The sequence below is a fragment of the Salvelinus fontinalis genome, chromosome 6 (genome assembly GCF_029448725.1).
Source record: "Salvelinus fontinalis isolate EN_2023a chromosome 6, ASM2944872v1, whole genome shotgun sequence".
Lineage (NCBI taxonomy): Eukaryota > Metazoa > Chordata > Actinopteri > Salmoniformes > Salmonidae > Salvelinus > Salvelinus fontinalis.
The window spans coordinates 46,638,099-46,660,275 of NC_074670.1; the positions used below are offsets into that span (position 1 = coordinate 46,638,099).

The 22,177-nt window shown below is 42.4% G+C and overlaps 4 protein-coding genes and 1 long non-coding RNA gene across 6 annotated transcripts; 3 read left to right on the forward strand and 2 right to left on the reverse strand.

Annotated features, from left to right (window-relative positions):
• The first annotated feature begins 705 nt into the window (after positions 1–705).
• Positions 706–5,282, forward strand: cd74a (CD74 molecule, major histocompatibility complex, class II invariant chain a). Of its 2 annotated transcripts, none has more exons than XM_055926612.1 (9): positions 706–937; positions 1,766–1,935; positions 2,188–2,276; positions 2,514–2,570; positions 2,698–2,781; positions 3,738–3,822; positions 4,015–4,215; positions 4,411–4,464; positions 4,678–5,282. In XM_055926612.1, exons 1-9 carry the CDS (start codon positions 858–860, stop codon positions 4,683–4,685), a joined length of 828 nt encoding a protein of 275 aa, XP_055782587.1. In that variant the 5' UTR covers positions 706–857; the 3' UTR covers positions 4,686–5,282. The 2 variants fall into 2 exon arrangements, with proteins under 2 accessions (XP_055782587.1, XP_055782588.1); XM_055926613.1 differs by having other exon boundaries at positions 707–937; positions 2,191–2,276.
• A 5,178-nt stretch (positions 5,283–10,460) lies between these two features.
• LOC129857921 (uncharacterized) lies at positions 10,461–15,626 on the forward strand. Its single transcript, XR_008759968.1, has 3 exons — positions 10,461–10,592; positions 15,314–15,429; positions 15,513–15,626. It is a non-coding gene; the product is annotated as an uncharacterized LOC129857921 (long non-coding RNA).
• Positions 15,627–15,735: 109 nt separating this feature from the next.
• On the forward strand, positions 15,736–16,206 carry si:dkey-201i24.3 (uncharacterized). Its single transcript, XM_055927933.1, has 2 exons — positions 15,736–15,900; positions 16,024–16,206. Exons 1-2 carry the CDS (start codon positions 15,796–15,798, stop codon positions 16,204–16,206), a joined length of 288 nt encoding a protein of 95 aa, XP_055783908.1. The 5' UTR covers positions 15,736–15,795.
• A 303-nt stretch (positions 16,207–16,509) lies between these two features.
• On the reverse strand, positions 16,510–18,062 carry slc35a4 (solute carrier family 35 member A4). The gene has a single exon (XM_055926614.1). The coding sequence runs from the start codon at positions 18,055–18,057 to the stop codon at positions 17,080–17,082; it is 978 nt and encodes a 325-aa protein (XP_055782589.1). The 5' UTR covers positions 18,058–18,062; the 3' UTR covers positions 16,510–17,079.
• Positions 18,063–18,649: 587 nt separating this feature from the next.
• On the reverse strand, positions 18,650–22,177 carry LOC129857920 (SLC35A4 upstream open reading frame protein-like). The gene is made up of 3 exons (XM_055926615.1): positions 22,083–22,177; positions 19,068–19,166; positions 18,650–18,856 (listed from the first exon to the last, which is right to left on the reverse strand). Exons 1-3 carry the CDS (start codon positions 22,095–22,097, stop codon positions 18,659–18,661), a joined length of 312 nt encoding a protein of 103 aa, XP_055782590.1. The 5' UTR covers positions 22,098–22,177; the 3' UTR covers positions 18,650–18,658.

Here is a 22,177-nt window from a genome sequence, read left to right on the forward strand (position 1 = left end):
CTGTAGAATAAGGGGAAATCCTGATCAAGAACTAGGGAGTGACCGATGATCCGTTTACAGAAGTAGATAATAGCCTTCAAGACATCCAATGAGAATAGAAGGTTATAATATGACAATGTTGTCTCTGGGGAGAAAGGTTTCAAACATCTTGCGTCCTTATCAACTTTAATATCATACTAACCTTTCCTATACTGCAGCTTCAAAAGAAGCTGCATCCCATTTCAGAATAGAAATAAGGACAAAAGTCAAATAATTTTTTTTTCTATCTGTATATTATTACCTCCTGAAAATAAGAGAAGCAAAATATTGCACTGGTTCAAACCTCTATCCATAAGTATACTTTCTATTCATTATTTGATCAAATAAATATCATATAATTACTGGGACAGTGCAGGTACAGGGCTAGATAAACACTGGGGTATCCGTTTTAAATGTTGCACCCATTCCAGAATAAATTATGATCTGTAGAGTAAAAGTGTTTCCTCGTAAACCAATCAAATGGGATGTTCATTTTAAATTTTAAATCTGATGGATTTTCTAACAACTATTAATGCTATGTAGAGTTGAACTACTTTCTTTTCATCCGTTCAGATTTGTCTGCCTCCATCAACAAGTGATGCAAGGCAGGTTAACCAATGACCGCTTAGAATAAACTCCTCGACAATGTAGTGGAACCTGCCCATCACTTTATTGACTCGGGACTTTCCATTTAATTCCAGGCTAGACCATCGTTCCATTCATTTCAACCGGATACTTTCTCCCGAATAGATCCCTTCCTCATTTACTACACTGTTAAATCGTTGCGTTTCGTCGGACCCAGACTAGTTTTGATTTGAGAGAACTTGGACGCGGAGAGAATGCAGGAGCAACATGATGATGCGCTCCTGGAGCGCACAGGGAGCCAGGACGTGATCCTACCAATGACAGCTACAAGAGGGTGAGACACAATTACTGCAAAATCTATAAAACATATTTCATTTGTTTAGTATTATAAATTAAATGTGTTTTTATAGATGTTGCAGTTAAATCGGTAAACATTCATTTTGCCTATAGGGTCAGTGTTTCTTTATCTTCCAAATGAAGGTTCGAGTATGTATAAACTCTAATTATTGTATTATAATATCAAAAATGATATATAAAATAATATTAGGAAAGTCCTTAAAAAGGTGTAATATTTTATGCTAAAGGTTACAACTGGTAGGCTATGCTATTCTGAATTTACAATTTACAATATTGAAAGTATGCACAAATGATATTGAACATGCAATCACGACATTTGATTTCATGTATTTTTCTGAATTATATTCCCAACGTGTTGATTATAGTCATTGTTGAGGGAATATTTAAAAAAAGATTGGGAGTCATTTGATTAAGGTGGGCTTCCCCATACTTTCGCTCTTTCCTAGTCAAAGCCTCTGCCTAGCAACTAGTGATGTCTCACAAACCTGCATTAATCATTGGCTCAGGAATGAGGAACAGAAAACGGTTTAATATTTTCATTCTAAAAAGAGGGGTGGGTACTTCTTTGTTGCATCAGAACTGGTTTAAGATTAGCTTTTGACTCTGGGCCAGGGCTTTGATTAGTTCGTTTTTTGGGGGGAGGTGCACTGATCTCACATAACATACCAGGGCAAACCCAAAAATTTCAGAAATGCAATTATGGACATCCTCATACCGCTTTGAAAATGACATTGAAAATGTTTGATCCAGTCCCCATGAGTCAAGGTGTAATCTCTCTATATCTCTCTTTCCCTCCCTCCTTTAGGGCTTCTAACAGCCGTCCGTTGAAGATAGCAGGGTTCACAGTGTTGGCCTGTCTTCTCTTGGCCGGCCAGGCCTTCACTGCCTACTTGGTCTTCAACCAGAGGGGCCAGATCCACGACATGGAGAAGAGCAATGACAACATGCGCAAGCAGCTGAGAAACAGACCTCCAGGTAGGGGGGGGGGGGGGAGGGGAGGGAGGAACAAGGAGGGAAGGAGTGGTGTTGATATAGGTAGTGTTGGTGGTCAAAGGAGAGGGAAGTGAGATATACTTATTTAGGAAGGGGGGGGGGGGGACTTGATAGACAAGAAGAATACAGGAACTGGGTTTATTCCTCTGAAGTTCGTAGTTCTGGAGGAGGTAGCGTTCTCCCAATTTTTGAAGTGTGCACTCAATGGTCTCTGTCACCCCCGTTTTGCTCAAGCAGTAGCCCCTGTCCAGATGCACATGCCCATGCTCAGCATGCCGCGGCTGATAGACTTCACTGATGAGGACGTAAAGACTCCCATGACGGTATGACTCCTGTTTCCCCATTGCTTCTTCTTAAAGGCTTCTATAAACTGAGGAAAAGCGGTCACTAGATGGCAGCAACAAGCTCCCTTCCAACTGTCAACTTGTGTTTAACTCCAGTGAAATTGCATTGTACATCTACCCCCTAAGGACTAAGCTCCCTCTTCCTGCTCTTTTGAAATACAAAATATGAGTGTGGTGAGTATTTATTTTCAGTTTGTCTCTCCACTCTCCCATCAGAAATTGGAGGCCACTGCCATTGTTAGCCTGGAGAAGCAGGTGAAGGATCTGCTGCAGGTAAATTAATAAATTAATATTCATTTAGCCACTCTTTGCATTGAAGTCACCTTTACAAAAGACAGAGAAAGGTGAAATATTGACAATCGATTGATTGATCAATCATTTGATTGTCTGTCTTTATTAGAACGCCCAGCTGCCCCAGTTCAACGAGACGTTCCTGGCCAACCTGCAGAGCCTGAAGAGACAGATGGAGGAGGCCGAGTGGAAGGTGAGACTGAATCCGCGTGTCCCAAATAGCACCTTATTCTCTCTGTAGTGCATTCCAGGGCCATAAGGCTCCTGTTTACCGTTTGGGACTCACCCTGAGAACATACACAAACATATTTCAACGATTTCACTTATATAATCAAAACCAATAAATGATAGCAAGTTTTTTTTGCCTCATTCAGTAGTTTGACCTAATTAAGTAGATTCATGTTGAAAAATAATGTGAAAATAATAATTTATATTCCTAAAGGATAAGTTGAAAATGATACTGTTGCTGCTTCCTGTTGTCATGGATTTTACATTTATAGCCTAGTGTCAAAACATTGGTTTTAGATGTCCAAATTCATAATCAATATGCTGAAATAAGTTGTGATATGTTGAAGACAATACAGAAAAATTAGTCCCTACAGACACACTATTCACACTTGTGTTTAGATTGTATTCTGGTAAATTAGTACCTTTTAAACTTCTCAGGCACCAATATTTACCAGTCGGTCACTCTAGACTGGAATTGATTAGTACAAACCAAAGATAATTATCTGGTACAAGCAATTGAATTTCTAAATAAACTTTCATACTAACACAACCAATCTGAGGTAAAAAAGGATGTGCATTTCCTGTAATTCTTGTGTGGTGAAAACATTAGTTTGTTTAATGTACTAAGATGTTTTGTCTACCATAGGGAATTTAGGGTAATATAAAATATTTCGATTTAAGATGATCGTTAATGAAGGACACAGTTTTTGACATGCATGTCTTACTACTTTAACCATAGAGAGAGTTTAACCACAATTTTTAACCACAATTTAATCAGGCGCTCTAGACTAGAGCTTACATAGTGACTGTGCAGCAGGCTGAATGTTTGGTCTCCTTATAATATCCCATGAATATACAGTGTATGACCCACACTTAGGCCTATCTTATTTGAACTTTAACCCCTGACTGTGTTTTCTGCAGGGTTTTGAGACTTGGGCACGTAATTGGCTGATCTTCCAGATGGCCCAGGAGAAGCCCCCTGCACCCACCACCACACCTCAGCCTGGTGAGTTTACCACAAACCCCCGCCATCACCACCACCCACCAACCTTCACACCACCTTACGAATGCACAACTTCCTCTGTCTTGTCTCTTTGTCTCCTATTTCATCCACGACCTGAACCAAGTATTGAATAAAAACTCACCTTTTCTCTCCTCTTTTCTTTCGGTCTTTCCCTATCTTCTATCGGTTCCTCAGCCGCCGGCCTGCAGACCAAGTGTAACCTGGACAAGTCGTCCCAAAGCCGTAAGCTTGGTGCCTACCTCCCTCAGTGTGACGAGCAGGGCAACTACCTGCCCATGCAGTGCTGGCACGCCACTGGTTTCTGCTGGTGTGTGGACAAGAACGGCAAAGTCATCGAGGGCACCAGCATACGCGGCAGAGCCACCTGTGACAGAGGTAGGAACTAGGCAGACAGTTATACAGCGTTACTGACCTCTGTGTCCATTCAATTGCTTTTTAGTGCATTCTGCAGTCTATAACAAAGCTCATTTGCTCACTATTACACATGCCATGGTATATCTACGCAGTTGTATGTACATATAGATAGCGATGTGACTATTTTTGTCTCATGCTACTGTTTGTTCCCCGCAGTCCCCAGTCGGATGGCGGCTTTCCCCAGGATGATGCAGCTGAAGGAGTACAAGGGTGAGTGTTTCACAGACAAAACAGAAATGGAGAGAAATAAACTCAATAACAAACAGACAGAGAGAGGGATACATCACATTAGACAACACTTTTGATTACATGGAATTAAAAGTGTTGTCTGACTGTTTTGTTTTCACACTGTGTACTGTTCATCTGAATAAATTGCATGATGGTCTCGTACATAGGGTTGATTCTATTCTCTATATTTTGCAGATGAGTAAAACCACCAGGGCACCAGCTGGCCTGCTCTCTCCTCATCTCACTGTCAGATGGGAAAATGTTTTTTCCTTCTAATGACTATTTCACTCTTCCCTCTATCATGATAAAGGTCAATTATCTGGAATACGAAACAATGAAATACTCTCTTTTGATTTATGGATAATATTTTTCTTTGGACAGTGTAAATGCTGTGAACATTATTAACAGCTTTTTTCTGCTTCTGAACTCAACACAGCTATGTAAAGCGTTTAAGAGATAAATATAAGATGTGTGTTAAATTTTATACCATGCACAACACCCAGACTTTTCCATCCCCCAAACCCTGACCCCACTCCTGTCAACTTTGACCCCTAGTCCCCTAACCTGGCCCTCCAATCATATCCATCTGATGGGGGGGCTAGCCCCACCCCATTTCCCTATTCTGTCTCTCCACATAGACTGCCATAGGAGCTTATTTGATCAGCTTCTGTCTAGAGTTTCTTACATAGATGTAATGTTTTAAACCTCTATAACCATGTCTTTGAAGCATGCTTTGACTATTATGATCGTAGGGATAGGTGAACAGATACAAATTAATAAAGTGCTATTTCCTACTAAAATTGTTTTTTTTGTAACTCTTATTGTACATTAATCTCTTTAGGACAGACTACTTAAACATACATGGTACCATCTGACTAGAGACCTTAGTTCTGGGATATCATAGATTAATTTAACATAGAATCAACCCACCACAAAATAACAACTAGTGTAAAATGAATGACCATAACAAGACTGCAGATGAAGTGTTATGATATTGGTTAGGAGTAGGCTACAGTAGGATGAAATTAACTGTTGACACATCATCGGTTTTACTTTTCTTTCCATAAATGTTAAAGTTAGGATTGGGGGAGGGTAAGCTGATCCTAGATCTGTGTGCAGAACATCTATACTAAGATGTTGGTTACTGAAGAACATTACTTTTTAAAGCACAACATTTTGGTGTAGGGTGGCATGCCTCTATGTATGATGATGGTAATACAACGTTCTCCTTGGCAGAGGGAGTATAATTCTTGTTAAATTACATACACTACATGACCAAAAGTATGTGGACATTGCTCGTCGAACATCTCATTTCAAAATCATGGGCATTAATATGAAGTTGGTCCCCCCTTTGCTGCTGTAGCAACCTCCACTCTGCTGGGAAGACTTTCCACTAGATGTTGGAACTTGCTTCCATTCAACCAAGAGCATTAGTGAGGTTGGGCACTGATGTTGGGTGATTAGGCCTGACTCACAGTCAGCGTTCCAATTCATCCCAAAGGTGTTCGATGGGGTTGAGGTCAGGGGTCTGTGCAGGCCAGTCAAGTTCTTCCATACCAATATCGACAAACCATTTCTGTATGCACCTCGCTTTGTGCACGGGGGCATTGTCATGCTGAAACAGGAAAGGGCCATCCCCAATTTGTGGCCACAAAGTTGGATGCACAGAATCGTCTAGAATGTCATTGTATGCTGTAGTGTTAAGATTTCCCTTCAATGAAACTAAGGGGCCTAGCCCAAACCATGAAAAACAGCCCCAGACCATTATTCCTCCTCCACCAAACTTTACAGTTGGCACTATGCATTCAGGCAGGTAGTGTTCTCCTGGCATCCACTAAACCCAGATTCGTCCATCAGACTGCCAGATGGTGAAGCGTGATTCATCACTAGAGAACGCGTTTTCAATGCTCCAGAGTCCAATGGCGGCAAGCTTTACACCACTCCAGCCGACGCTTGGCATTGTGCATGGTAATCTTAGGCTTGTGTGCGGCTGCTCAGCCATGGAAACCCATTTCATGAAGCTCTCGACAAACAGTTCTTGTGCTGATGTTGCTTCCAGAGGCAGTTGGAACTCTGTAATGTTGCAACCGAGGACAGATGATTTTAACTTGCTTCAGCACTCGGCGGTCCCATTCTGTGATCTAATTTGCATAATTGGCCATGTGCATGTAATTGTGATGGACGTGTAGGAGAGAGGAATAATGTCGTGGGAGAGACAAAAAGTGAGTAAAAAACACCCTAAATATGTTTAGAACTACAAATTAAGTTTCTTCTGTCCATTCTTGTTTTTTTTTATGTCACAATTCCAACCCTCCTCCTTTATCCGGGCTTGGGACCGGCAAAAGTGACCCAAAAAATACACTCTGGCGGAGTTACTTCATTTTTTATTTTATTTGTTATTTTATTTTTTATTTTTTTAGTTTAGTTTTCTTAATTTGGTTTGGTTTTTAACCTTATGGTCCACTTAGGAGCCTACAACAAGTCACAGTAAAACATGAACATTTTCAACCATAACATTTTTTGTATACAAATCAAATTTATTTATATAGCCCTTCTTACATTAGCTGTTATCTCAAAGTGCCGTACAGAAACCCAGCCTAAAACCCCAAACAGCAAGCAATGCAGGTGTAGAAGCACGATGGCTAGGAAAAACTCCCTAGAAAGGCCAAAACCTAGGAAGAAACCTAGAGAGGAACCAGGCTATGAGGGGTGGCCAGTCCTCTTCTGGCTGTGCCGGGTGGAGATTATAACAGAACATGGTCAAGATGTTCAAATGTTCATAAATGACCAGCATGGTCAAATAATAATAATCACAGTAGTTGTCGAGCGTGCAGCAAGTCAGCACCAGTTGGCTTTTCATAGCCAATCATTAAGAGTATCTCTACCACTCCTGCTGTCTCTAGAGAGTTGAAAACAGCAGGTCTGGGACAGGTAGCACGTCCGGTGAACAGGTCAGGGTTCCATAGCCGCAGGCAGAACAGTTGAAACTGGAGCAGCAGCACGGCCAGGTGGACTGGGGACAGCAAGGAGTCATCATGCCAGGTAGTCCTGAGGCATGGTCCTAGGGCTCAGGTCCTCCGAGAGAGAGAAAGAAAGAGAGATTTAGAGAGAAAATACTTAAATTCACACAGGACACCGGATAAGACAGGAGAGAAGTACTCCAGATATAACAAACTGACACTAGTCCCCCGACACATAAACTAATGCAGCATAAATACTGGAGGCTGAGACAGGAGGGGTCAGGAGACACTGTGGCCCCATCCGATGATACCCCCGGACAGTGCCAAACAGGAAGGATATAACCCCACCCACTTTGCCAAAGCACAGCCCCCACACCACTAGAGGGATTTCTTCAAACACCAACTTACCATCCTGAGACAAGGCCGAGTATAGCCCACAAAGATCTCCGCCACGGCACAACCCAAGGGTGGGGCGCCAACCCGAACAGGAAGATCACGTCAGTGACTCAACCCACTCAAGTGACGCAACCCTCCTAGGGACGGCATGAAAGAACACCAGTAAGCCAGTGACTCAGCCCCTGTAATAGTGTTAGAGGCAGAGAATCCCAGTGGAGAGAGGCGAACCGGCCAGGCAGAGACAGCAAGGGCGGTTCGTTGCTCCAGAGCCTTTCCGTTCACCTTCACACTCCTTGGCCAGACTACACTCAATCATATGACCCACTGAAGAGATGAGTCTTCAGTAAAGACTTAAAAGTTGAGACCGAGTCTGCGTCTCACATGGGTAGGCAGACCATTCCATAAAAATGGAGCTCTATAGGAGAAAGCCCTGCCTCCAGCTGTTTGCTTAGAAATTCTAGGGACAATTAGGAGGCCTGCGTCTTGTGACCGTAGCGTACGTGTAGGTATGTACGGCAGGACCAAATCGGAAAGATAGGTAGGAGCAAGCCCATGTAATGCTTTGTAGGTTAGCAGAAAAACCTTGAAATCAGCCCTTGCCTTAACAGGAAGCCAGTGTAGAGAGGCTAGCACTGGAGTAATATGATCAAATGTTTTGGGTTCTAGTCAGGATTCTAGCAGCCGTATTTAGCACTAACGGAACTTTATTTAGTGCTTTATCCGGGTAGCCGGAAAGTAGAGCATTGCAGTAGTCTAACCTAGAAGTAACAAAAGCATGGATTAATTTTTCTGCATCATTTTTGGACAGAAAGTTTCAGATTTTTGCAATGTTACGTAGATGGAAAAAAGCTATCCTTGAAACAGTCTTGATATGTTCGTCAAAAGAGAGATCAGGGTCCAGAGTAACGCCGAGATCCTTCACAGTTTTATTTGAGACGACTTTACAACCATCAAGATTAATTGTCAGATTCAACAGAAGATCTCTTTGTTTCTTGGGACCTAGAACAAGCATCTCTGTTTTGTCCGAGTTTAAAAGTAGAAGGTTTGCAGCCATCCACTTCCTATACAATCTACATTAACAATCTAAATTGACCAAAAAGAGGCATTAGAAAAAACTGTCAATGGCAATGTGAGAAAATTATGGTAAATAGTCTGGCCCTATTTCAGGTTCATTGTTTTTTTTTTATGTAAGCCAGGGCAGGATCAGCCGGCGGTGGCTTCCCGCATGCACGATTAATTTGCAGTCTGGATGCGGAGGGGTGAACATTTCCTGCTCTGACTGCAGCTGGGAGGGACTGCTGCGAGAGGACTGGGCCGCGTGCTTTTGGACGGGTGTGGGGCCCACGGCAGCACCCGCTGCTCGTTAAGAAGAGTAAGAACAATACGTGTAAGAACAATACGTGCTTTCACGTCAGAGTCTCCAAAAGTCTCCAATAACAACAGAAAAAGTTGCTAGATTTGTCGCTAGTCGCTTTTTGAAAATGTGTCGCTAGAGGAGTCTGAATACTCGCTAAATATGTTGGCAACACTGACACATCCTTCATATCTTATCTGCACCACTATTATCTCTGTCATTCACATATTTGATTAGTTCCCATTAAAAAGAGGACATTTTCCTGCATACCTTTGACATTTGTAGATTTCAGGTGAAAGCGGACCTTTAGTAAAAATGGAAGTTTAACGATCCTTTTTACTAAAGCAGAATATGGAATGTTAAAGAGTGGGGTTGACTTTTCAAGATATTAAAATATGTTTCAGGACTTACTGCAGACATGCAACTACAACAATCAAGAGGGCGAGTAAAGAATTTAAAAATGTTGCCTTAAATTGGTCACTTATTTCTCTCACTTCAACATAAGGGATTCATTAACTAGTGACACAGTGACAGTAATGAAGTTCAATAGCCAACTATCATTTTATTATTATACCCATCTGCAATACACTGTTTTTTTCAGTGATTACAGTCATAATAAAATTAATCTTAACATTCAATTCAGACTGCTGTCAGTTTGTATTTTTCCAGAGACAACCATACTAGGCTAGAGAACAAACAACTTCTTTATTGGAAAAGTCTATCTGAAGGTAACCTCTTTTTTGAACTCATACCCGCATCCTGAGTAACTGTACACCCCATGACCAGTGAAAATGGAGTCTGGGACATAAATATTTCAGGCCAGTGTAATCAAACCCAAATGAACTCGCAACACTCTTGTTGGTTTGGCTTCAGACTGCTTTCTCTGAGGACATGAACACACCTGTAAGTACCGCGCTACTTACTGTCCAATGTATGTGTGTCATGAGACTTGTTATAAAGGGTCAATTCGTGTTATTGATCAATCTCTTTCATCATGTTGTGGTTAATGGGACGATGGTGTCCAAAGGTAACCGAGCATGAGATCCGGGACAGTATTCAGGAGATTCGAACAAAAATTATGTCACAAGGGGACCATCGAGAGGAGGATGTCCATAGGCTGGCAGAACTATCCCAGAATCTAAAGGTGAGATACAGTCTCTTTCCTGTAGAGAATAGCATATCTAGCTGTATCTGAAACAACAAATAAACTATGCCTCAATCTCTGCAATGAGTATTTAGAGTTGTGTTGATTTGGCAGGGACTGCATTCCCCAAAGAACCTAATACATATTGATAATAGTGACCATAACCCTGACCACAACACGGACCACAGTGTGACCATAGAGAGAAGGAAAGACCTGCAGGACCAGCTGAGACAGGAGGTGGACGAACACATCCAAGGTAGTGTGTATGCAATGTGAGGACTGTAGTAAGTACACAAGCGTGCTGTAGGGAGCTGTAGTTGTAAAAATACTAGGGTGAGCTGTAGTTCTAAATATGACCACCAAAATACACTAGATGAAACCTGCATGATTAGTCTGCGAAATCCCGTTTTCCCTTGAAGTCGCTGTGATAGGATAACCACTACGCTAGTCTCAGTGGAGGCTGGTGGGAGGAGCTATAGGAGGGCGAGCTCATTGCAATGGCTGGAATGAAATGAATGGGACGGAGTCAAACGTGGTTTCCATATGTTTGATGTGTTTGATGCAGTTCCATTCATTCCATTCCATCTATTACAATGAGCCTGTCCTCCTATAACTCCTCCCATCGGCCTCCACTGGCTAGGCTACATCATTCACCATCCATCGGGGGTCAAAGCACAAAGGAACCAATAAACAACCAGTTTGCCTTTGTAAGCTATGCCTTTATAGAAAGTAATGAAATAATAACAATTCAAATAATAAGAGTGTGGGGTAGGTTCAGGGGTGTGTTGGGTATATAGGGGTAGGGTATCAAGGGCTCTTTTTTGTGTTAAATTTAGGAGATGGTGTATGGTGGGATTGGCTAATAAGGGGTGTGGTTCCATTTTTTTGTATTTCTTTTTTTATAGGGGTGTATAGGTATGGGGAATGGGGGGGGGGGGGGGGGTCCTCACTCTGTCCAGTGTCTGTGTAATTTTCTTAATCTTTTTTTTTTATTGGCCAGTCTGAGATATGACTTTTTCTTTGCCACTCTGCCTAGAAGGCCAGCATCCCGGAGTCACATCTTCACTGTTGACGTTGAGACTGGTGTTTTGCGGGTACTATTTAATGAAGCTGCCAGTTGAGGACTTGTGAGGCATCTGTTTCTCAAACTAGACACTCTAATGTACTTGTCATCTTGCTCAGTTGTGCACCGGGGCCTCCAACTCCTATGTCTTTTCTGGTTAGAGCCAGTTTGCACTGTTCTGTGAAGGGAGTAGTACACAGCGTTGTACGAGATCTTCAGTTTCTTGGCAATTTCTCACATGGAATACCCTTCATTTCTCAGAACAAGAATAGACTGATGAGTTTCAAAAGAAAGTCTGTTTCTGGCCATTTTGAGCCTGTAATCGAACCCACAAATGCTTATGCTCCAGATACTCGGGCCGACTCTTTTTCTCTGTAAATATCAATGTTGTCGCTCTTGCTGCTGGTGATTTTCTGATCCACCTCTACGCAGACGAAACCATTCTGTATACATCTGGCCCTTCTTTGGACACTGTGTTAACAAACCTCCAAACGAGCTTCAATGCCATACAACACTCCTTCCGTGGCCTCCAACTGCTTTTAAATGCTAGTAAAACTAAATGCATGCCCCTAACCGATTGCTGCCCGCACCCGCCCACCCGACTAGCATCACTACTCTAGACGGTTCTGACTTAGAATATGTGGACAACTACAAATACCTAGGTGTCTGGTTAGACTGTAAACTCTCCTTCCAGACTCACATTAAGCATCTCCAATACAAAATTAAATCTAGAATCGGCTTCCTATTTCGCAACAAAGCCTCTTTCACTCATTCTGCCAAACATACACTCGTAAAACTGACTTAGCTACCGATCCTTGACTTTGGCGATGTCATTTACAAAATAGATGTAGTCTATCACAGTGCCATCCGTTTTGTCGCCAAAGCCCCATATACTACCCACCACTGCGACCTGTATGCTCTCGTTGGCTGGCCCTCGCTACATATTCGTCGCCTAACCCACTGGCCCACTCGCCAAACCCATCTATAAGTCTTTGCTAGGTAAAGCCCCGCCTTATCTCAGCTCACTGGTCACAATAACAACACCCACCCGTAGCACGCGCTCCAGCAGGTATATTTCACTGGTCATCCCCAAAGCCAACACTTCCTTTGGCCGCCTTTCCTTCCAGTTCTCTGCTGCGAATGACTGGAACAAATTGCAAAAATCACTGAAGCTGGAGACTTAAATCTCCCTCTTTAACTTTAAGCATCAGCTGTCAGAGCAGCTCACAGATCACTGTACCTGTACACAGCCAATCTATAAATAGCACACCCCAACTAACTCATCCCCATATTGTTATTTATCTTCTTGCTCTTTTGCACCCCAGTATCTCTACTTGCACATCATCATCTGCACATCATCACTCCAGTGTTAATGCTAAATTGTAATTTTTTTCACCTCTATGGCCTACATTTGCACATATATTTTTCTATTGTGTTATTGACTGTATGTTTGTTTATGTGTAACTCTGTGTTGTTGTTTTTGTCACACTGCTTTGCTTTATCTTGCCCAGGTCGCAGTTGTAAGTGAGAACTTGTTCTCAACTGGTGAAATAAAATTAAAAAAATACTCAACTAGTCTAAAGAAGGCCAGTTTTATTGCTTCTTTAAGCAGGACAACAGTTTTCAGCTGTGCTAACTTAATTGCAAAAGGGTTTTCTAATGACCAATTAGCCTTTTAAAATGATAAACTTGGATTAGCTAACACAACGTGCCATTGGAACACAGGAGTGATGGTTGCCGATAATGGGCCTCTGTACGCCTATGTAGATATTCCATAAAATATCTGCCGTTTCCAGCTACAATAGTAATTTACAACATTAACAATGTCTACACTGTATTTCTGATCAATTTTATGTTATTTTATTGCTTTTCTTTCAAAAACAAGGACATTTCTAAGTGACCACAAACTTTTGAACGGTAGTGTTGGCTACCAATATTCCCAACTCCGGAGCATTAAAAAAAAATCCCATGTTTCCTGTGGGATCATGCACTTGCTTTCTCCTTAAAATTCACAGTTTTGATAGGCCTACCATTAAATTATATGAGCAAAAAACGATTCCACTCTTTTTGGAACGGCAAGCCAGACAAAATTAAACGGGCCTATTTATATAATGAATATGAATCCAGAAGGCAGAAATTATGAAATATTAAAGGATTGGACCTCTCACTAAAGGCCTCAATCATACAAAAACGATGTTTAAATTCAAACTCGTTCTCTAGCAGATTAATAAGAATGACTCACTCCGTGTACAAGAATGGCCTTTTCCCTTCATTCAGATTAGAACCTCTCACTTTCGGTTATTTGAAAATGAAATAATCTCCAAAATATTACTATTTTTAAAACAAAACAAAAAAGATAGCTGGTTGCAATTTCATGGTTTATGAAGTGATTACACAAAATGAGTTTTTCAATTTAAATGGTTATACAAAATTCTTGCAATCAATAGAATGTTATATATATATATGGGGGATATAAACATCCCAGCTCTGCATATTTTACTGTGAAGAGACAGAATAATTAGATCAGGAATGGCTGACAAATTGCAACATTTACTTGGAACTCTGTAAATAGCCCTGCTGGGTGATTTGAAAAGTCATAGTCAATCGATCAATAATATAATAATACTCTTAGAAAATGTGTTTCTTTTACAATCTCTAGAAACTATGACAATAGAAAGCTTCAGAACTTTTGTGAAACATCACAGTACATTAGAAAAATACTGTTTATGTCAGCTATAAATCAAAATGATAGTTTAACCAGGTGGCCATGATGTCATAATGATAGTTTAACCAGTTGGCCATGATGTCATAATGATAGTTTAACCAGGTAGGCCAGTTGAGAACAAAAAACTAGATGGTCTTCAGAGTTAGATGGGAGGGGTTGAGGGTAGCTGAACGCTAGTGTTGGTTCCGTTTTTCTGTGCTCCGTTTTATTACTTAACAAAGAAGGAACACTCAAAATGTGCACTTATAAATCATAACAATTTTAATCAATATACAGCTGTAGACAGAAGTCAAAGATCAAACATCACACATACAACTGATGTCTCTCCTGAGTTCTGCCCCATAGGAAAAGTCCAAGTTGTTTTTATCATGCTTGTAGTCAACACCCTGTGATGTCATTACCTGCTACTCCTCAGACCAAGCCCATGCAAACACAGCTATACAAACTTGCAAGAAATACAATAGTTCCAGTGTTTTCTAAGGTCTCAGCAGTAAAAGCCCACTCCCCCAAGTTGATTTATAGAAGTATGTCTGACTAGCCTCTTATCTTTTCTACTCCCCTACAGGGCTCTTTGTTTATATTTGAAATGCTTTCTCACAGACCCCCCCCCCCCCCCCCCCCCCATATCCCATTTCTTTATAAGAGGCACAGACTTAAAGACTGTGGAACAATTCTAAATCCCTACAATGAATATATATATATTGTTAATCTGTAGTCTAGGACCCTATAAATGTAGAGGAGGAGGGGTCCCATAGCCCCTCCCCTTCTATCAATGCAACATTACATCAAACATTTGGTGCAGCCCCTATCGTGACCCCAATTTGACTCCATCACTAGGACTAAAAACAAACAAAAGATTACTAATATAAAATATACTGTCCTTCAAATGTATGTAATATAAAGGAAATATAAGTTATAAATCTAAATGTATTTTAGATTCTTCAAAGTAGCCACCGTTGCCTTAATTACAGCTTTGCACGCTCTTGGCATTCTCTCATAATGAAAAGCCATTGAACCTACACTATTCCAACTTTGCTCAGGATTTCTACCTGATTCATCTAATCTTCTCAGTTGATGATCGTGATCCGTTATATCGGGTGTTAGGCTTACAGAATAGAATAGTGTAGAGATCAGAGGCCTATGTCGCTATGAACAGTGAATCCCAAGAACTGTCTTTCCTTTTTCACAGAGGGGAGAGTAAGTGTGGAGAGGATGCAGGAGAGAGTGGGTACGATCCAGCAGCTAAAGGAAGCCCTGAGAGAGGAGAAACAGGAGAGCAGTGAGAAATCTGACCACTTAGAACAGGTACCAGGAATGTTCTGTGAGGTTGAGAAGAACAAAGTGATCTGTCCCTAATGTAAAATATCTTCCTCCTTTGACAACTTGAGGACTGGTACCAGGCGGAGTACAACAGAGCACAGGAGCGGAGGAGGAAGATCAAAGAGGATCATGGGAGAGTGATACAGGAGGAGGTGGAGAAGATGGAAAGAGAGCTGGGGCAGGAGCAGGTGAGTAACACTTGAGATTGATTTAATCATGATATTCCTCACATCTTAGACACTCAAACTGTCAAATGTCCTGCCTCCATAAATCTACCCCTATGGTCAGACTGAGGGCCCCCAGAGGGAGCTGTTGGTCCTGGGCAGAGAGCGACAGGTCCTGATTCTACAGATGGAGGCCCTGCACACTGAGGCCTCGGAGGCCGAGAGAGACCTGGAGACACAGTACCACAGACACCAGCATGAGCTGCACTCTCTTAGGGAGGAGAGTCTGCAGGTAGGGCCCTTACCTGCACTGCCATTGTTTGAACCAACGCTGCCTATCTTGCCCATTTGTGCCAGTGTCACACCTTTCACCACCATACTAAGCTCTGTCTCCCCACCCTCAATTCCTTATCAGGTGTTCCGGGTCTTCCGCCGGGTGAGTGAGGAGCAGAGGAGGGTGTCAGAGGGCAGGTACAGGACTCTCCTGCTGGAGGCCATACAGGATGCAGTCTACCTGTCCTCTCAGAACCAACAGCTACAGGCAGACAACAAACAGCTCCGCAAAGGTGAGTTACACACCTGGATAACACTTGTATAACATTAACTATAACATATTTCTGTCTCAGTACAGGCAGAGTAGATACTACTTTGAGAAAAACAGATTTTTAAATCACTTGCATACCTTGATTTATTGGTTTTAAACCTAGTTCATCAATAAATCAGATTCTCTCTTTCTCTTCTTCCCCCATAGCATTGGCAGAGCTAAAGGACATTCTGTGTGTGCAGGGTGACCTCAAGGGACAAAGAGTATCCCAGTAACAGTGAGAGGATGGGAAAATGTTTCTCATGGATTTATGGCATGTTATTTCTGATAGAAAATACCAAAGAAATAAAACAACCATTTGAAATATTCATCTTTAATATATAGTATTGCATACACACTTTCTGTACTATACGTCTTGACATTGGCAGAGGTAATGATAAATGCTAATATAATGATCATACTGACAATTATAGCACCACTTAAGTGTTGGGAGACAATGTAGAAATAATGGAGACGTATTACTCAAATCCACCTACCCATGATACATTGAAGAAAAGGCTTGAATGAATATGGAGGAATTTGATTGACCTGGAAATCAAAGGCAAGTGAAAAGTAGGCAGTACATTATGCACAACAGATCGTCACAGTGACGGTGTGACGAAGGGCTCTGTAAGTCTCAGCTAAAGTGCAGCTTCTATTACATAAATCAACAATCAAATTAGAAACTTCAAATAACTCAAACTAAATGGACCATTAGGGACACGAGATGAAAAATACTGGATCTGAATGACTAAAATAAAAATGCATTACAAACGGGAAAAGAACACTCCAACCAAAAAAACATTCCAACCTCAATGTCAAAATATCATCTGGTAAAAAGTGCTGCCAGAGATTGTGGTGGAATGGGAGTCAGTTAGCAGAGTTCTGCTAACTGTAGTACAGATAGGCTGCCAGGCCAATCATAGAGGTGGGTAACAGGAAGAAGGGGGTGAGCTGCAGGCCCAGTAGGGCCCAGGAGAGCAGAGCATTGACCAGCATAGAGCAAGAGATGACAAACAGCCTGGTGATGCCGCTGCCATGCTTCAGCACTACTGACATCAGCAGCCCATTTGCTGCCTGCCCAGCCACAATGGCCCACACCACCTCTGAGTAACCCTCCAGGAAACTCTGTTCTCCCCCCATGCTTAAGAGGTGCGAGACCAAGTTGATGGCCAATCCAAACACGTACAGGTATAGGTTCTGCAGGCTTAGGGGTAGTCGCTGGCTCTTCAGCACCTGCTCTGTGTAGACGGCCGCCAGCCCTGAGATGAAGCAGTAAACCAGCACTAGAACAAGGCCCCAGGCTGTGATGTGAAGCCTGGAACTTGCCTGGTCATCAGTTTGCCCTGGATACTCCAGATCCAGACTGTAGTAGCTGTGACACACCCCGGCCCCCATGAGGATCCCCAGGGCCAGCCACTGGGCGGACCGCAGCCTCTTCCCCAGGCAGAAGGAGTAAAGCAGGGCCGTGGAGGCAATCTTCAGGTTGCTGAGGACCTGGAAGGAGCTGGGGTCCATGTAGATCTGCATGAGGACCACCAGGTTGTTGTTGAAGGCATAGAGTGTGGCTGGGACTGCGTAGGGGGCCACGAGGGCCAGGGACAGGGGGGCATGTGGGGCAGACAGGTCCCCAGTCAGGAGCAGAGTGGCTAGGGACACCAAAAGCTTGGTTAGCTCTATCAGAAGCACACAGGAGGAGGAGCTAAAGGGAACCCGCCCATCCACCTTGGTGAGGGCTATTAGGGGGGCATGGGAGCCATAGATCAGGACCATCAGTCCTAGGAGGACACCCCACTGGACCCTCTTCCTCCACCACCTCCTGTGACGGGATGGGGACCCGGACCGCACAGCATGGATCACAATCATTCTTAATACTGCATGTTATTAACACCCTGCGAATAAAAGTACAAATACAAGCACCCTCTAAATGGGCAACAAAAATATTTTTTTTTAAATCCCCTAAATTAGGCTAAATCTATTCAACCATAACAGAATATTCTCAAGATATGTTCATATTCTAAGCTGATAAGTTATTTGTGATGACAAAACATGAAACCACCACTGTCTTGCTGTTAACGTCCTTGATTCAAAATCAATTAGATGGCTGCTGTACTAGGCAACTTTACTAAGGCAAGCAGTCAAATATCCCTGCAATGTAACCTTACACTCAAAGTACAGAACCTCATCACCTTTTACACACTTTATAATCTGAACCACAGTGATCAGCAGAGAGAATAGCAGATGTTCCCGGGGCACTGAATGTAGATTTACCCTTTACCCTTTAAACAAAACCCAAAACAAACCGAGGCTTTCACACTGTACCCCTCAACGGACACTTCAAAATCCAGTTAAATCCACATTTCCTTTGTGCTGTATACACAATAGAGGTTTGAGCCTCTACAGAAGTGGTGGTTGTGTCCTTAACCTTAGGCAGGTAGAAGATGAAGCCTAGGCCTGGTTCTTCCCATTACTTTGGTCCTTTTCTAAACAAACTCATATAGTCCTTCAGAGTGCTTTCAATGTTGGGCACCTGATAGTTCTGTGCAGCATAGATGCCTGTGAATGTTCCTAGTAGCACTCCTAAGATAGCTGAGGAGCGGAGCTTGGCCACCACGTACCCAGCCAGGAACCCCTTCAAAAAGGGAGATGCCAGCACAGAGCCCCCCTGGGAGAGAACAGGAAACACCAGTCAGGACAAAGTATGCACAACAAATAGAACATATGGCATGCTTTTATGACTCGTTTAAAAAGCAATCATTAGTCTATTCTTCTATTACTGTTTCAGGACTGATTTGAGGTTCATGGTTTGTCTGCTGTCCTGTTTCCTAAGGTGACATTTCACCTACTTTCTAACATTGGATAACAACATACGGTACCTGTGGAATTCCTGCTGCAAATTCGGTCTCCACACGTTTCTGGATATCTTCCAGTTGATTCTTAAGCTGGTTGAGATCCTTCATCTGCTTGAAAGGATCCTAGAACAAATGCAAGTAAGTTACACTGACTGGCAATCAATGAACTTAGGTAACACTACCTAAAGCGCCTGTCAATTTTTGTCACTGCCCGTCAGTTAATGCATTCTATTCAGTCCATGCATTCTATTCAGTCTACGCATGCGTATGACAGTGACCAGGGTTGTGTTCATTATTCTGATTATGTTACAAAACGTTTTTAACAGAAACTGTTTACTACAAATGGAAAACGTTTTACAACAAAAACGAGAGCTTCTATTGGACAAATTCAGGTAGGTTCCTCCCCGTTTAGTTCCATTTGCTCTGTTTGGTTCTTAAACTTCTTCTTCGATGGGGTTTAACGACAGGATTTCACCGATAGGATTTCTTTAGCATGGCCTTGTCTGTGAAATCACGAAGACCCCAAAAACATTCCGCTGCATTCACAATGATTCCAATTTTCTTAAGACTTCTTCTCTGCTTGTGCTGTAGTTTATGACCATTGCAATAAATAATACAAAGGCCACCTTAACATGTAGCATTTCACTATCCCTCGATTGATGAGAAACCTTAACTGGTTGTTGTGTCTCTACTACCATAGTTTCTTCACCACCACTCGTTCCTTCCAATCTTTTCACCGCCTCCAGATAGGAGACACGCTGGACACTCCTTACTGTTGCCACCTCATTCTCCTTCCCCATGACAGGGTCACTCCAGGAATTCGTGCAGACATCTGGCATACGATACTCTTCCCATCTGCACACACTTGACACATTACCAATTATTTTATATTTATGACACTGAAGGGGCTTGTGCACAAAAGCTCTTACTCGGTATCTCATGAAGCCTAACTTTACATGAGAATGGAGAGACTCTTCATCAAAGAACAGTAGCATGAATGTAGTGCATTTATTTTCTCCATCCACCATACAGGTCAGTTGATGTGCACCAACCACTCCATTGAGGTCTTCAGTAATATCCTCTGCCTTGATTCCTTGAGCCACCCCAGAAATAACCCCCCTTGGTAGTAGTGGTGCACGACTCCAGGATTTTGGAATTGACTCCGACTCCTGTGGTTGGAGTCGTAGGAGTTGACTCTTGCTCGACTCCGAAAACACGCTGAAACGGACGCCCACACGCCACCTCATCAGTGCAGAGTCCTACTACTGGAGGTTTTTAACTGTAGGCGTCACGTCTAGACAATAATAGGCTATACTGATAACTCGTGCTTGGCTCGCAAATGTATATATAGGTCTCCCCATAATATTTAAAATTGAGGAAGTGTGATCATAATCATTATTTCAGCGATCCAGCCATGGTAGACGTCCTTCCTAATAACAATGCCCCCCATTATGATGATAGGAGCTGCTGAACCCTATTTGCAGATGACTGCGTTTATGGATGAGAATGTTTAAGCCATTTTCAAAAAGTTTAGCTGGCATGTTGCTTTGTGATCTATTGCCTAAAACAGGACTCTCCAACCATGTTCGTGGAGCGCACCCATCCTGTAGGTTTTCACTCCAACCCTGATCTAGCATATCTGATTCAATAATTAGCTGGTTGATAAACTGAATCAGGTTAGCTACAACTGGGGTTGGGGCAAAAAACCTACAGGAAAGTAGCTCTCCAGGAACAAGGTTGGAGAGCCCTGACCTAGGACATCAACAGCCAGCCAGGGTTTCATTAAATACGCTATAGGCAATACTTGGTATTGCACATTTAGGCCTAATTAAACTCATACATTTGGCTTTGTTCAACTTCAATTCACTGGTACTGTGAAGAATAACTTTGCCATTCTGTAGGTGAATTTACGAGGCATTGCTAGATACAGATGACCGGTTCTGTCTGTCTCTCTGCCTGCCCCAATCCTCTTTCTCTTCACTATTTAAAACGCTAGTGTGTGTTTGGTCTTCGGTCTGTTGAGTGTAGAATAGCTCAGCCTACTCATTGATAGCTCCTAATTTAGTGAATTTACGCAAGATATTGCAAGCCACGGAATTGCGAAATACAGCATTGCGATAGCCTATATAGCCTACATTTTTTGATTACCGATGCACAGTTCTGACTGTCTTCCTGGTGGCCGACATGCCTAAGCCTGTCTGTGCTCCTCCCATCTCTTTTAATGTATTTAACGAGGTAAATTGATTTAACACATTATCATTTATAGCAACGACCTTGGGAATAGTTACAGGGAAGAGGGGGGACGAATGAGCCAATTGGACGCTGGGATGATTAGGGGGCCATAATGGTATGAGGGCCGGATTGGGAATGTAGCCAGCGAACGATGCGAGAGTGTGTTCTAGAAGTAGACTACGCAAAATAGTTTCATCCCCTGCAAAAATACTGACGTTCTGGAAGATTGACAACCAGAAATGGGAGTTGACGCGCCAAGAGTCTACTCCCCACCACGAACTTGATAGGCGCCCTGCTACGAAAATACATACAGGAAACGTTCCACCGGTATCTTTGAGTCTTAAAACACGCTTCTTATACTCCGCAGACACACACAAAACCACTTCTTGTGGCTCACAACGATTTTCACTTCTTGTGACTGTCACCCAGATTTTCCTCGAGACGTTAAACGGATTTCCAAAGTAAGTTAGCATTGATCCAAAACCCTCACTCCGACCTAAAAACGAGTCAAGTAGTTTACAACACCGTTTTACTTCTCTTGGTTCCATTTTCTTTGCCACTGCAACCCATTAAACTCACTAGCTGCAGTCTCAAACAAAACCAGTTTTTTCCGCCATCTTCTCCTTGCTTCTTAGACCGTTTCCGTAATGAATAACGTTACACGTCCCCAGACAACTTACCAACACACCGTGCCTATATGGTTTTAAGTTAAAGCTAGTGGGTTTATGATTGGATCATGCTACTCTTAAATAGCTCGTTTTCTGACAAGACACTTAAAAAAGATTGAAGGCAAAAAACAGTACTCACCTTGTCACCCGCCATTTTTGTTTAAGTGAATGCTCTGTGATCTACTCATATGCTTAGGATGCACCGCCACTCCAGAACGATTACTTTTGTCTGGA

Bases quoted from the DNA above. Each gene is read 5' to 3' on its own strand.
- cd74a (XM_055926612.1), top strand. From the start codon at position 858: ATGCAGGAGCAACATGATGATGCGCTCCTGGAGCGCACAGGGAGCCAG. The intron at 2,277-2,513 runs GTATGACTCCTG...CTCTCCCATCAG, and splicing joins ACGTAAAGACTCCCATGACG to AAATTGGAGGCCACTGCCAT. The intron at 4,216-4,410 runs GTAGGAACTAGG...TGTTCCCCGCAG, and splicing joins CAGAGCCACCTGTGACAGAG to TCCCCAGTCGGATGGCGGCT.
- si:dkey-201i24.3 (XM_055927933.1), top strand. From the start codon at position 15,796: ATGGAGGCCCTGCACACTGAGGCCTCGGAGGCCGAGAGAGACCTGGAG. The intron at 15,901-16,023 runs GTAGGGCCCTTA...ATTCCTTATCAG, and splicing joins TTAGGGAGGAGAGTCTGCAG to GTGTTCCGGGTCTTCCGCCG.
- slc35a4 (XM_055926614.1), bottom strand. From the start codon at position 18,057: ATGATTGTGATCCATGCTGTGCGGTCCGGGTCCCCATCCCGTCACAGG.
- LOC129857920 (XM_055926615.1), bottom strand. The intron at 18,857-19,067 runs GTACCGTATGTT...GTTCTCTCCCAG, and splicing joins TTGCAGCAGGAATTCCACAG to GGGGGCTCTGTGCTGGCATC.